Source organism: Protopterus annectens, chromosome 6.part0 (assembly GCF_019279795.1).
Source record: "Protopterus annectens isolate FY-2018-M chromosome 6.part0, PAN1.0, whole genome shotgun sequence".
Lineage (NCBI taxonomy): Eukaryota > Metazoa > Chordata > Ceratodontiformes > Protopteridae > Protopterus > Protopterus annectens.
Genome location: NC_056737.1, coordinates 767,685,934 through 767,702,431, shown reverse-complemented (window position 1 = coordinate 767,702,431; position 16,498 = coordinate 767,685,934). Strand labels below are relative to the sequence as shown.

Here is a 16,498-nt window from a genome sequence, read left to right as displayed (position 1 = left end):
AAAAGGGTGCTAATGAATGATGCCTTGAAGGGGTACGCAAACCCACATAGACTCATCCAGGCATGTCTCCTAAAGGCTATGCATGAACCAGGTGCTCGAGAGGTTTCCTCCGCTGTGTGGGAAATTAGTCTCACTGAGGAATTGGCAACAGAAGCCATGGTGTTCAACTGTGTGGAAACCTTCTTGTAGTTTTCCTCTGACAGAGACTGCATCAGAGGGGTGGAAATTTCCTTCAAGTCTCTCTGGAGGCATGTCAAGTGTGCCAGGTAATTCAATGCTCTCAGCAAAAAAGTGATTGAGGCATATACCAGCTTTCCATGCCTGTCCAAAGCCAGAGACTCTGTTTGGGGGATAGACAGTAGAACTATGTTCAGCAAGCTCTTTCTTGGGGGCTGCTAACACCACAATGCCATCAACACAGACACCTCTTCTCCAGAAGGGACGATCCTTGGGGGAACAAAGGTACTTATCTGTGTGCTTTGGAACTGGTTCCATAGTGTGAGGCTCCTTCCAAGCTAGGCTGGCGATGAGGTCAATAAGTTCATCTGTTAGTGGGATCACCCAGGATGTAGATGGTCCAGTCCCAAATTACTCCAGGAATACTGACTCCTCCAAGGAAGAGGGCTGGGAAGGCCATCCACCCTTTTGTTTCAGGATTTCTAAGATATCTCCAAAGGAGACATTGTTGGGTGGAGATCGGAGGAACCCTTCCCCTTCAAGGTTGGTGCCCTCTGTCAAAGACTCCAAGGGGGAATCGATATGCTACTTTTTGCACCAACACTTCCAGGGAACCTCCTCTTTGGGAAACTTGTGGAAGGACTCTTAAGACAAGGAACCCCATGCTGAGGGGTTGGCTGGAGGCTCTCCGGCAGCGTCTGACCACGGATCGGACGGATGGAAGCACAGCTTCGATCCACAGAGGATTAGGGAGGGCCTGGCAGAGGAAGGACCATGTCTCGAGGCATCGGGAAAGCCCGCTCTGCCACCTGGAATGCAGAGGATGCTGTGAGAACCTGCCCCCCATCCCAGAGGGCGAAGCCACTGAAGGAGAGAGAGATGAGGCCATCCTGGATTCGACATCAGAAGAGAGCACTGGACATAAGCTGTTGAAGGCGGAGGCCCCTAGTGGAAGGGACGGCTCCAAGAAGGTTAGAGCCGGCACCAACCCCTAGGATCCGGGACTGACCCCTCAGATCTGGGACAATGCCAGAGTCAGGGAAAGGAGTATCCCATGATCAGACAACAGTCCACTTGGGATTACTAGGCCCTGGAACTCCGAAGCCGAGCGACTCGAAGGAGGAGGAGGTTGATGTATCTGGGTTGGAGCTCTCACGGATCCAGCGTGGGTTGGAGAAGGCAAAATCCACAGCTGGATATGGCCTTTGAAGAAACTCATCATCTAATCCATATTAGAGTCCAATCCATATCAGAGTGTGAGAGCAGAGAGGATTGAGAGGACAGGGAAGAATGTGTTGACCATACTTGTGACATGCTTGACCAGGCAGTCTGAGCAGGGGAGGGGGACTTGCTTCAGTGTGAAGTATGACTCCGAGACCTACAATCTGGGCGGGTGTGACTTGGGGGAAGAATCCTAAGACAGAGAAAGTGATAATTTGCAAAGCATTTTTTTACCTAACTGGAGAGAGGCTCGTAATTGCATCTGTCCGTAACGGCGGCAAATGAGATCTGAGTACGGGTGAGGCATCATAGGAGAGGGAGGAGTTTGAGGCTCAGATCGTATGTCTGAAAGAAATGGCAGAGTTGGATCGGAGGACAAATCTGAAGATGCATTTGTGATGCATAATGAAATAGACAACATCCGATCTCTATATTAGCACCTTGCTAGAATGTTTTAACAAGTATGTTGTTTTAGGTCAGACCAAAGTATGTTTGTCTCTACCCCAAGCAACCCTTAAATCAGACAGACATGGAAGAGATGAACGAGTGCCCAAGTACCAGACCTCCCTTCTCGGACATATGGGAATGGAAGCATAACTCTCACAATGCAGAAGCATTTCCTTGCAAAGGCAAAAGCTATCCTAGGATAAAAGAACTGACTGACTAAAGGGAATAATGGACATTTTGTAGTGTCTGCAGAAAGTACTTATATGGAAACATGAGCAAGCAGCACTTCTACAGTGTATTTGATGTTATTTGCACTTGTTTTCCTTCTGTGCATGTGCAACTCAAAAACAGTAAAGAATCCCTTGCACTGCATAGAGTATGGCTTAGACAACTGTAGCCCCAAACACATCCTCTTCCCATCCTCTTCACAATTTTAGAGAGATACTTCCTACTGGCCAGGAAGAAATATCTCCAATGAAATAACTTTTAGGTTAATGCTTGACAGAAACCACGAACAAGCCAAATAGAGCCTATACACAGCCAAATATCAAGCCAAGGTAATGATTCATACCAAGACTTTTATTTTAAAGTTACATTAGAACAACATATTATTGAAGTAATTACAAAATAAGTCTAATCAAGTTTGAAAACAAAAGTCTGTAACAGTACAGCTAGGTATAAACACATTATATATGTGCTTCATCTACAGCATCACAGACTGTTAGTAATGGTGCTAAGTGCTTCTCTATCATATCATAACACACTGCAGTCTTTCAGCTCAAAAGTAAGAAGAGAAGCTAGCAATGCTTAAGTTTATAGAGTAGATAAAAAGCATTTTTCTTACCACTTCCTCCTCTTTGTCCTCTTCATCTTCATCAGCACTCAGCTCCCCCTCCTGATCTTCCTCTTCCCCTTCACTACTTGAAGAGTCCAATATACTGTTCAAATCCATTTTCCATCTTTCAGGTATTGTCTTTTTCTTCCAGAACCTTAAAGCTTCCTGAAGTCCTTCCCCCCCCAAAAAAAAACAATGTGGGTAAACTCATTTTACTGTATCATCCCTCAATCTTAAAGAAAAAACACATATACATACACACTTACAAAGAAGTTTCCAAGACAGAGAGAAAAGTACATGTGGTTATAATCATTACAGATGACAAGACCATAATTGCTCTTCAAAGTTTTAGACATGCTTAGGATACTGTCCTTTGCAGTGCAGATATTGTCCCGATTCTTCCCCTAAGCTGGAGTCGGTGTAGCAGATGGTCAGATGCTGTCAGACTAGTAAACTCCCTCTAAAAGAGATGCATTCAACCCCTTGTACAACAGTAATCTTAATATAAACATCAGATAATGCCAAAAATAGTGTATGGTCCCTAAACTTAGTCTCACAAAGCAGCATGCTATATAAAAATCAACCTTTGCCACCTACTCACTTTAAAATAGAAGGTTATCTTGTGGTATTGTGTGCAGTGACACCATGCTTTAAGGACATACCCAGCCAAATATACAGTCAACCAAGTCATATAGGGCCGCAGCTTCAGATTCAAATAAATCACACCGCCGACTATTCATATGTATGCAACAGGTTAAATAGTAGAGTGTGGTCATTTAACTGGGAGGGTATGTAAACTGTGAAAATAAAGATGATTCAGCTGCATGTTATTGATAAGTATGATGTTATAGCAATTCAGAGTACTGGTCTTCAAAGTTTACATTTTTTTTTTAATATAAAACCAAACTGTGAATCCAAAGCGCAAGTGGAAGCAACAGAGCTTGGGTCAAAATTTCATTATTCAGAGCATAATGATAACTGTTATTTCTACAACCAAAATGCATCACGCTGCAATTCTTGGCACTGAATTTCATCCCATTTTCAAAAACCCACCTAAATAAAATGTCTAGATAATTTTGTAATTTATTATGATCGTACTTATTTGCAACTATATCCTCCACCTTAGCAGTCAACTGCAAATTTACTTAGTCAGGTGCTATCACATACTTGAGGGGGACATCAACAGCCCAAATGACATGGGACCAAAAGCAAGCAGATCTCCGGGGAACCCCCAAATCAATGTTTCTCATTTTCTGAAAAGGAATGTCCTATTCTCACTCTAAATTTCCTTTCTGATAGCCAACGGGCTATCCAGCATACAAATGCATTTCCATCTTTGCAAGAAGGAAAAGGGTTAAATGCCAAAAGATCTTTGGTAGAAGCTGGTTCTGTCAGTGAAATCACAGCATGGTCTAATTTAGGGTATGGAAAAAAAAAAAGTCTGAGGAATCTCACACAACTTAAACTTTGGGGTCGTGGTAGTTGGCTGGCTATTAGGCAAACTACTGGCTGCAAAGAAAGCATAATCTAATACTGGCAAATCAGAAGGAACAGCTGCAGGATAAGGAAAACACACCTGTATTAAGTCATATGCTGGCAGTGTACTTTATGTACCCATTGAAACAGATAATGGCAACAGTATCTAAGAAAAGGATAGCTCTTCAGGAGGGGTTCATAAGTAGGTACTGGGCTAGCTGCTCTTGTAGGCCATTTTAATCCCAACAAATTTTCCTCTCAAAGGAGATAATTAAACCCTGCACCTTATGTTTGTGAGGTAAATACCTTAACCATCATGCTAAGCCCCCCAATAATATAACAACTTTCTTCAGAGTCCGATTCCATCTCCTTTGTGGTAGAAAAGTACAGTTGTGTAAGCTGCACTTACATGTAACAGTAGATATTCAAATTCCTCAATGCTGCACTAACCTTTAGGCTATATAGGTTATGTCTTGCATAAGACATCTAGCCAGCTTCCAAAAGATCTGACTCCCTTCCACACGTCCACCCTGACTGCTGAATGGTAAGGTAAGGGGGGGGGGGAGTTGGGGGGACTCAGCAATCAGAGGGGAAAATCTCCAGAACTTTCTTGCCTAAAAGTCAAACAGCATTATCATCCTGAACTAAATAATAAACTACCAAGTTATTTCCCCAACAGTAACTCTATAACTCTATTATGGGGACAGTGGGTAGATGCTACTACTGCAGCTGTGAGGAATTTGAACATTTACTGTTAAGGGTATGCGCAACTTATACAACTGTACTATGTTCATCAGTCTCACTGTAAGAATGCAGTAGCCTAAAGGCTACCACAGCAATGAGAATGTAGTAGCCTTTAGGCCAGCGATGGTTAACCTTTTGGGTTTGGCCTGTCAAAAGCCACCGTCTCAAAATAATTCATTGCACTTCACATGAGCAATGAATGCAAAAGCAGTGTCTTTGGTAACTCGGATGTTGGTGACCGCTGACTTTTCTCCCACAACATTGTGGCGCGTGTCACTTTTGACACACGTGTCATAGGTTCACCATCACTGCTTTAGCCTATATGGGTTGAATACCAAACCCTATCTAACCAGGGAGGAGGAAAGACATGGATCCAGGAACCACTAGAGAATGGTCCTAGCAAAGCCAGTCCTGGAACTAACAGGAAGAACCCAGTATGTAATTTCTTGTACAAGTAAAGGATCATGTAGCTGCCTCTAGAAAGCTTCTAGAATCTTCTCCAATACGCCAAAGAAGACGAGCCCCTCAAGTGAGAATGCGTCTCAATACTGCCTGGAATTGTTTTACCATGATGTGTATAACAAAAGGCAATACCCGAGGACAACCAAATGGAAACGGCCTGTTTGACACGGTGAGTCCTTTCTTAGTCCCAACATTAAAATTAACTGTCCAATTGACTTTTCTAAAAGACTTGGTTCTACTAAGATAGTACCTGAGCTGCCTATGTAAATCCAGATTATGTGGAATCCTTTCTCAAATGTTCTGAGGGTTAGGATAGAACACTGGGACACTAATGGCCTAATTCAAAGAAACTCAAACAACCTTAGGCATGAATGACAGCTTTGTTCTTACTGATACCGATTCCAAAAGTAGATCAGACAGGGTTTACCAACCAAGATACCCTGCAATTCAGATACTTACCTTGCAGATGTGACAGCAAAGAGAACAGTTTTCTTCATTGCTGGTTAAACTAGAAGGCAAAGGTCTACCTGTGGCTAATTCACATAGCTCAGAAATTTTACTATAACAATAACTTGATGAGCAATTTTTTTCAGATATTGTAGTACTCAACATTAAGGTTACCATAGTGAAAATGCTGCAAACTAACTTTACTTATGACAGAGGCACTCCATGAAGATCTCTGATCTACCATCAACACATTTTCTTCAGACAGCTGACAACTCACTTTCAAATTACTGAATATCTACTGATAAACTCTAAAGGCAGCAACTGGCCAAATTCTAAAAAGGCTGTGTGCATACCTTTCAACCTGGAATCATAAAAAATCTGGACAAAGGCCCATGAAAAACAGATACAACTGGACAAAAATCTGTATGCTGATCAACAAATTTGCAAACATAAGTAACTCCACCTACTCCAGTGGAATTGTGGGATACCAACTTTTAAATGCAAACTGACAAAATATTAAACACAAAATAAACAGAATAACATTTTACTTGTATCTTTGACCTTGTAACAAACTTTGAACTTGTGCAAAACTAAAATACAATTTTCTTTTATACAAATAAAATTAACTGCTTCTACACTAAAATTAAATAATACAAAATATAACCACAGCAAAACTGTTTTATTAACATTTGAACTTGTTTATATTAACATCTGAACTTGTATAAAACTTTGAATTTTTATAAAACCAAAAATACAATTTCATTTTATAAAAGTAAAATTTAATACTAGTTATAATTGCCTCTTTTAGAGACCATCTGATATTATGTGTATTCTTACTTGCCCTATTAGGTTTATGTGATCATTTTGAAAGCATTTATTTGTCTTGTAATTCAAACATGTGGATTTCTAAATACTTAATGACCCATAAATTCTGTCTGAATTGGCATGTTACTGACATGTTCGCTGAAAAGTGCTTATTAATGTAAATGAGTGTTTGACTCTGTAGTTATTCAGCCTACTGCCTGCTATTATACTATCATACTATTGTTTAGGAAATAAGTACATGTTTTATATCTCTCATCTGTTGACATGACACAATAACATGTGACAGGATATATTCTTTACTGAGCAGTTTTTCCTCTTGATTTTACTTTTTGAAAATCACTTTCTGTCAGTGACTAGCTACACAGGGCAAACAGTATAGAAATGAATGACTCATATCTATACCTGTCAACCACTTAGTGCAAGAAATATGGACAGAGTCTAAAATAATGGGGGAGAGGGAACAAAGGCCCAAAAGTAAGGACAGATTTTAAATATTGTTCAGATAAACTTAGAAAATTGCTAGAACAACAGGGTTTGTGTTAGCAAGCATTTTCTGAACAATATGAAGGCTGAAACTCAAATGTATGCCACTATTTAGAAACTTCAATCCTCAGTGATTTATCAGAAAACCACAAACGTTATGAGGAACAAATCAAAAATGCAACGCAAAAATATGGGCAGTTGAGAGCTGTGGGCAAATGGCATATAAAAAACCTTTCAGCCACTACTAAAAATCAAAGAAAGGATATGTTCTGTGGTGAAGTATTATTACAGTAATCAGGCAAACAATTGAGCAGATTTCCCTCAGAGTGCAGTGTATCAATATACTTTGCCAAACTATTTGGGGTGCATTTATCTCAATCCACTACTGATGAGTTTTATAAATCAACACCACCCATTGTTATAACACTCGCCATCAAAAAATGTTTGCACCTCCGCCTTAAGATCTTTCCAGTACACATGGTGTTAAGGCGGTTTAGATCCCCTTCTGTTTTAAGATTAGACCTCCCCAATTTATGTCCAATTTTACTATCCTAGACATTAAGGCTCCCTCTCCTTTCATATTTCCAAGCTTGGTGCTCCCTCTGAACCAAAAACTTTTAATCCCAAGCCCTTCTCCCATCCTTCTGTTCTACGTTATTTTTTTAGTTGCTGGATCCCTCCAGCCGCCCCCGCCCCCTCCTCTTTCTCTCTCCAGTTTTCGAGCCACCCTGACGAAGATTCCTTGAAAAGCACTGCCAACCTTCCAGTGGACTCCAAACCCTGGCCACTACCAATGCGATCACACACCCCAGCCAGCACATAATCTCTCCCCCAAGGAGAATCCCTGGGCTGGTATCATTAAAAGGCTCAGTCCCTTGACATGGGCTCCATGAGCACAGAGCTTTTATTTGCACTGGGCCACGTTTGATTAAATGTTTTAATTGTACAGTTCTCACATGAATCAATGGAATATGTTTATGAACTTTTTAATTTGTTAGTGAACTCAGCAAGAGATTATGGTCATTACAAAGTTCAGTTACTTTGGCTGTTTGATAAATGTCTAGCCACCCACGATATGGTGATGTGATGTCAGCAGGTTTCTCCCAATCATAATAAAGGGCATACCCCCACATGATCAGTCCCCCCAACACACCCATCCTCAAGCTGTATAAATAGATGTGCAATTGCTTGTTATATTCCCACTATGAAACAACGCTTTGGCTGGCTCTAATAAAGAACACCCAAGAAGATGAGAGACTGTGTCCGCCTGTCGCCTTTTCTACTGTTTTATTTATTTGGACTGTTCATCTTTTAACTTGTTTTTGCTTCTCATAGTCTACTGTTGTCTACCGTGTTTAGGTGGCTGGTGATTTTGTCTTTTGTTTGGGCTGGCTCAAATTTTGTCTTTCAGTGGGATCCAGCCCACTAACGGCAGCACCACTGAGATTTTATCTGGTTCCATGGGTTCCAGCACAAGCAGAGCTAAGCTGCCTCCCTTCTGAGATTTTTACAAAAGGACTCCTCCATTAGGTTGCTTCGGTCTCCACAGGCAGCCACCAACTCTATCTGATGGCTGAGACTTCAGGCAGCCATGTACGCCATTAGGACCATTATTTCCTCAGGGACCACACAGCTGGTTTTCAAACATTTCTCCCCAAGCTGCACCCAAGGAGTATTCTTTAGCCAACACTCACCATCTCAAGAAATGAGTTTGGTAGAACAACACATGGTATATACATAGGTGCACTGTTTGAACAATACAAACACAGTGCTGAAAATGTAAATACGTACAGTCCATCTACCTAAGAGAAAATTATCTAGTCTTATGTAAAAGCATACCTCTCAAACTGCTCTCGTAAACTTAGAAAGCTGCTAGTATAACAGGATTTGTGCTAGCATGCATTTTATGAAGGATATGAAGTCTGAAAATCAAATGCATGTCATTATTTAGTGACTTCTATTCTTAGTAATTTGCCAGAAAGCTACAAATTTTATGAGGAACAGACCAAAAATATGAGACAAAAATCTGTACAATACACAGAGTGCCCATAGTTTAGACAAGAGGCTGGTCAAGCAAAAGGCAAAATAAAGATTCATATTGAAATAAACACTAAACCAATAAAGCACACTGCCATAAGTAAAATACTGTATATTAAAAATAGAAATGAGGGATTAATCCACATAATTTACTGTAAACCATTCCAAGTAGTAACAGTGAGTGCTACCAAGTACTATACGTAGAGATGGCATTATTCAGCCTCCGATAAACTGCTTAATCCAATTTAGACCCTGGCCCCAGAACTATCTACAGAGTACCAGTCATGCTTTCTCTGTGCAGCTACACAATATCTTTAGCAATCTCTACATGCAGATCTGAAGTAACCCAAAGTACCTCAGTTTCAGAAATAAGTGCCTAAACAAGCAAAACACATTTTCGACAGCAACACCACAAAACTCGTACCACACTATCTGACCCAGCCCTTTAGATCTTTTAAACTTGTAACTGTCTGAAACTCCTCTAAAGTGGTTTGTACATAATGTACAAAAAATATTTTCTGTGCTTGTAAGTTTAAGATTTGCATGTCATACCATCATTAAATGCATTATTTATCATGTGCTTCCTCTCCTTGAATGTTTAGTTGCAATTCATTTTATGCTGCATCTTTGAATGCTTACTGCATTTGTATTTTCTTAGTATCTTTGTTGTACCACTGAAACATTTTCACTCTGGCTGTATCCAAAACTGGAAGATGAGCCAAATTCAGAGTGAAAGCAAAGCTGTGAACTAATTCTGAACAGAATAGCAAGTCGCCAACACAATGAAGATGACACAATACAGGCACTTGCATACATTAAGCGGACGCACACACACACACCACCGTGTACCTATTTTTTTTGCAGGATGTCCAGTTCAAATTAAAGATGATGATGACATCGATAGCAATAACAAGAAAAGATAACGGACAGTTTGGCAGTACCTATAAAAATCAAATTTCCAGGTATATGTTAATAAGCTATGAATATAGGTATGTCCATATGAACTACAAAGGGAGACAAGTCAGAACATACCATGGGTGTTCTTGTTTTCACAGGATGTCTTTGACGTTGCCTCATTTTGCTGTGTCCTTCGTAAAATGTCTGGTTTTCTGGTAAATCTCCGAGGATTATAACCAGTCATTAGTGTTTCATACTCATTATGCATTGTTCCCACATGTGTGTGTGTGTGTGTGTGTGTGTGTGTGTGTGTGTGTGTGTGTGTGGTTATGTATGCTTGTTGTCATGCTGTATAGTTGTGATCGCCTTTTTTTTTTTTATTTTACCTGAAAGAGGAGGAACAGCCAGCGGATGATAAAATTTTCTCATCTTTGAGTTGAGCACCTGCAGCACTGTGCAGCTGTGCCTGTCACTGGGTCAGATATGTCCTTCCAACTTTCCAAGGCTTCCTTCCCGATTTCTGGTCCTGGGCTTGCTAGATCGTCTGGGTCCGTTCCAGATTCCTGGGAGTGCAAGCTGCAAACTTGCAAAACAGTGACTTCTCTGACTGGCCGGGAATCGGGAAGGCACAAGTCCGGATTGGACTCAACATGCACTCTGGGCTGGCTCTGGCTGCTGCCTGTTGCTCCACTTATTTACAGTCACTCACACTCGCTCACTGTCACTACACTAACAATATGGTAGAGAAAATTAAGAAGTCCTCCATTCCAGACGCAACATTCTTCTATAATGATCTGTTCAGTTCAACTAATCACTGTGTTACCATATGATCGTACGTAGTCTAGACAGGACTGGACTGGTAAACACATGCACTACAGAGACATAGTCCAACCCCAGAACCCTCAGCAGAATTCCGACTGGCTGGAAGTCTGCCTCAAGAAGCTGACTTCATCGTACAGGCACCTGCGTGTGATGACATCAGCAACATCTTCGGCGAGATTTAAAAAAAAAAAAAAAATTCACAGGAAATTATTGGGAACTGAATGACCTCATGCAGGAATTCGCTGCACTCCATTATTCTGCCCTCAAAATCGGTAAATACAGAGGAATTTGGTACAGTTGAGAGGTATGACTGTGTGATGTCTAGATCACAAAGGACATATCACACTTGAGAAATGCTAGATAACTGGTTTCTCTTAATATGGCAGCAGTGAAACAAATAAGAGCCAACACTGATTTTTAATACAAGTACAAGCCGAATTCCTTAGGTGGGCTGTATGCAACATACAGCCTTACACCAACCAGGAAGTAAACATATTGCACCCCACCTACATGACTACTTTACTTCAAAATATTATAAGTGAATTTTTATCATCATTGTCCAAAAGCTTAAACTTCTAAATGGAAACAGACAGTTTGAACTACTTTATAGGCTCACATCTTTGTGTGCCAGAAAGTGTGGCAGGCTACGAACAGGAATATATATACAAAAACAATAATTTAATAATTCAAGTAGTCAATTCAGTTAATGGTTAAATTTCAGTTGAACACTTTCATCCAGTATTCACGACTTCATCAGATCATCATTGTAAGTTACATTAGACCAAAACTAAACTAGTGCATGGAATTACAATATGGAAACCTTATACCAAAACAAGGCTGAGGAAATTGGAAAGAATACAGCAGAAATTTACCAAGGCCATCCATCCATGGGTGTGAAAATTTAAGTTAATATGAAATATTACATATCTTAATTTATAGAATATTTCATACAGATAATTAAAAGCAGATTTAAATCAGGTACATAGGGCAATTAGAGGCAACTACCTCTGAGAACGTTTGGGATTATCAGAGAGTAGTAGATAATCAGACAACCTATGTAAAAGATTATATAGGAATGAGAGATGTACTACCTAGTTATCTGAAACAGCAACTGATACATGGGATACACTACCAAATTTTAAAGCAAGAACTAATTTATATATTTTTAAAAACATCTGGACACTTGCGGGAATGGCTGTTTCATGTAAGAAGGGCATTATTCATGGATAAAATATGAATGCATGCTGTTCATAATTAATTTAACCCTGCCAAGCACAATACTTTTCTCCTCAACAACTTACTGCTCATCTGTAAAGAAACAATACAGCACAAAAAGGTGGATGTGATCAGCAACACGATTTTAGTGCAACAAAATGCTCACATTTACTGCTGGTACAGCTTAAAGCCAGTCCCCTCCTACTACATCCATTCAATGTGGGCATGTAACAAACTAGTACCACAACGTCACGCAATATAAGCATGAAGACCTGTGCAACAGTGCTGAACTCTTAAGAGAGTACACACAAACAAATGCACAGTGAACTAATGCACACAAGTCCTTTTCAAATGCACTAATGATTAATTGGACAGCCAGCAAACCAAGTGTGACTTTGGCAGACTGTTACTGCTCACTTTTTGTGTTTACCAAACACTTAAAGTTACTGCTGTAAAAAGAACGAGGAAAACAACAAGGTAAGAAAAGGAACCCTTTTGGTTACTGAATTCAAAGGCTTAATGGGACACTAACCATAGCACATAGCAGTAACTATGGCTGCTACACAACTGGCAAATCACTACACAACAAACGCCAGTTACCTATTAATCAACTAATTAACTAATAAGACAACAAATGACCATAAATAAAGCATAAGTATATTTAAAACATTAAATGTAAATATAATAGGTACAGTACTACCTTGTTTGCTGTTCGGCAGTGTGCTCTCTTCAAGCTCCCGCACATCTTTTCTTGCTACCAAGTAGCTAAAAGCAAAATGAATAGAAAAGTAAGAAATACATGCAGAAAACAGCCTTGCCAGTTTCTTCTTATCTGGAGCAATTTTAATTGTGTGCATTAAAATTAACATAAAAATTAAATTGCTAGGTAAACATCAATAAACCAACTACATCATATGGTAACGGGCAGAGTCATTCAAATTTTTTATCTGGCAGTGCTGCTTAAAATACTCTACAAATAACGCAAATTTTAAGGGAAGAGGGGAAAAAGACAGACAACTGGTCTTTGTGAATCACTGCACCCCACTCATTAATATTCATGAGTACAAAGATATTTACAACTAGATGGAGGTCTAAAGCTTTGTTCAACAGCTACTTAAAAGAATTCAGCAGGAACGGAAAATGAGCTCTCTAACTGGACAGGCCTTTTATACTTGCACATTCCTTTGAATCAGAAGGCAATTATCCTGTTTTTCATTATAAAAAATACTGCAGAGTTCAACTCAACTTAAAATGAATAATCCTGCACTGCACACTAACACACAAATGTAGAAGTGACCAGATGACTGAATTTTTTTTGACTTACATTAATAATCTGCAAAGTTTAAACACAGTTGCAAGACAGCATTTTCAGAAACTCAGTGAGCCATGTAAAATTTACTTATTAGGACTGTTGCTAAGCAACACAAGAACTCCAGATAAAAAGTCAGACACAGTGAAGTGTTATTCACTCTCCATACCCAGTTGCTTGTGGCACTCATTAAAATGCCAAACCGGTACACTGAACTTGTCTACCTCTAAGAATGGAATGGTAAGATTACAAATGTAGTCTACCTGCGATTTAAATGCAAACTCTAACTACTCATATTCATCTATTTTAAGGAAGTAATTGATTCATAAAAATGTCTCTTTTTATTACAATTTTTCTTTTACTTTCTTACTGTGATAAAGCAGAAAGCTCCATGAATGTGGACTCTAGAGAAAAGAAAATATGGCTTTTGATTTAAATATGACAATAGGGACACTTCTAACCTGAATCACTCAAATGCAATAGTGTTTACAAACAAGACGAGTAGCATTCTTCAGACTATGTATATTTTGTATATCTAGTTTATACCAACTGGAAGGGTTTAAAAAAAAAAAGAGATTACTATGAAACAATGCAGTCAGAGCCAGGAATTCCCTTAAACTGGACTTGTGTACATCCCTCTTACTCAGAAACTGGGGGGGGGGGGCATTGTTTTAAAACATGCAGTTAGTGAAAGGATTTCCCCTAAAATGGATTTAGGCTACTTTCACCCCTTCCCCCAAAGTTTCCAGTCAGGAAATGAGCTCCACCTCCTTCCCCTTGTCATAAACAGAGGAACAAGGAGAAGCAACAACCATTTGAACTTGAAAGCAACTGCCTTCCCATCTCTTCAGGACTTCGCGGGTGAATTGACTGTGGCACTGCTGAAACGCACAGAAAAGGGCGCATTCTAAACAGAGTGGAATACTATAGCAATAACCCACGCCTAGGTGTGGGTAATGTGGGATTTACCCACGGCTGGCGTGGTTTTCGCCCTCGGGACCAAACAAAGACAACCGTGGGTAAATCCCGCATTACCCACACCCAGAAGTGGGTTATTGCTATTATACTATGACATTATTTTAGAACAGAAATAATTACTTTTCTTAAATAATGGCATTGTATAATGCCTCTTTGTTGCCCTTCCGCAGCTGTCTGGTATCCGCGGCAGTTCTGATGTACTGCGCATGCCTACGCAGTACATCAGAGCTGTGGCCAAAAGCAACAGAGAAAGCAAGATCTCCATTGCTTTTTACTGTTTCGCTATGTTAAATGGGTTTAACATAGCGAGACAGCTTTAAAATAAGCAACGGAGATGTCCGTTGCTTATTTTAAAGCTGTCTCGCTATGTTAAACCCATTTAACATAGCGAGACAGGTTTAAAATAAAAGCAACGGAGAAAGCAAGATCTCCGTTGCTTTTTACACACTGTGTCGCTATGTTAAAGGAGTTTAACATAGCGAGACAGCTTTAAAAAAAGCAACAGAGATTTTATAGCGAGACAGCGTTTTAAAAGAGACTTATACTAATGGAAAAAGTCCGGGAGACCGGACCTTTTTCCATTAGTATAAGTCGATTTACAATGTGCACGCTGGCCAATCAGCGTGCACGTTTTGGAATATTAATGGGGGGAGTCATGGTATAATACCCCTGAATCAAGTGGGCACAAGAGTGGTAAGCTTATACTACAGCAGTGACCTCACTTAAGTATCCATCATTATGTTAAGTACATTCAGAAATGTGTAGTGCAGTCCATCAAAGCAGTCACTGCTGCAGTAGAAATTCAATACCTCTGGAAAGAATATTAAAACAATAGCTGTCCCGTAGAGAAAACACAACAGCACAAGCTGCAGGACAGATGTAGCTAACAACTGCCTGTCATCAGAATGACTACCCAGATTGCAGTACTGAAGGTGTGCACTGCAGTCCTTATGACTGCCTCACTAATAAATGAGATAATATTTGAGTAAAGAAAGCTGCAGGGATAACTGATCAGACCCTACAAACTACTTTCTATTTCTTCTCAAAACAAAAGTTGTTGGACCCTACTAGCCATTTAGAAAGTGGCGGTTTAAAGACACTCCTGACCAGCTGTAAAAGTGGCTGTTTAAAGACACTCCTGACCAGCTGTAAAAAAAAAAAAAAAAAAAAAAAAAATACAAGCCTGCAATACGTTTACAGGAACCCACTGGTGGACCTGTGATGCCCGTGCACTGGCCCAGCAATCAAGGAGCCTCAATCCTCACCAATAACCCCAGTGAGGGGCATCCATACAGGGACAGCATAATAGATACACACAGAGTAAAGTACAATTTCCCTTAAGAGCGCACAGACATCACAGTCAGTCTGGGGCTGGTTTCTCCCTTTCTCTCCAGGTCCCCAATAAGACTCCTTACTGGCACAGTTATAGGGTCCAGATCTCAGCCTAGTGGGCAAGCTAAAACCTCCAGCACCCTCTCCTACCAGTGCTTCGAGTCCCTTCCCAAGTAGCTGACATACATACTTTGAGATAAGAGTTATATACAACCACACAGACACTCCTGGGGAAGGCTGGTACAGGTTCTCCAGCTGTGCGCCTTTTACCCAGACTATACGGTAGTATCACTTGCCACCACCCACTAACATTTATCAGCTACTAAAAAGCCCTTATGAAAGGGTGTCCAATTATACTGTGCAATATTTTTATCCAAATGGTAAGTGAAAATGAACAGTCAAGGCTTACTGGAGTGGCTTGGCCAGTATCACTATATACATGCAACGTACTCTACAGCTTAAATTATCTCTACACAAAACAGCCACAGTTGAAATGTTTAAAAATATTTAATAATAAACAAGACACAGGACAATACTTCTTAATACACATAGTCAAGAGTTCAGAGATCACAGGAAAGTGCTTAAAATAATACAGTAGAATAGTTCTGACATCAACATAGAAAACCACAGTCTAATCTTCCTATTTCCTAGCTATTTCTAAGAGAAACACTAAAGTCTAAGATCCTACTTACATAGAGACACAGGCAGAGTGCTGGTGAGTTGGATGTTCTCAAGACAAATGCTCCATGCCCTCATTCTTGCTGTCCTTAAATTGATAACACAGTACCACT

At 40.0% G+C, this 16,498-nt stretch overlaps 1 protein-coding gene across 1 annotated transcript in view; it reads right to left on the bottom strand.

The window, feature by feature from the left end:
- Positions 1-16,498, bottom strand: part of ARID4A (AT-rich interaction domain 4A) — an 877,572-nt gene that overhangs the window by 587,420 nt on the left and 273,654 nt on the right. The window contains exons 10-11 of the mRNA XM_044073577.1: positions 12,789-12,853; positions 2,690-2,853 (exon numbers count right to left, since the gene is read on the bottom strand). Coding sequence (XP_043929512.1) covers positions 2,690-2,853; positions 12,789-12,853 — 229 coding nt within the window. The remainder of the gene's footprint in view (positions 1-2,689; positions 2,854-12,788; positions 12,854-16,498) is intronic.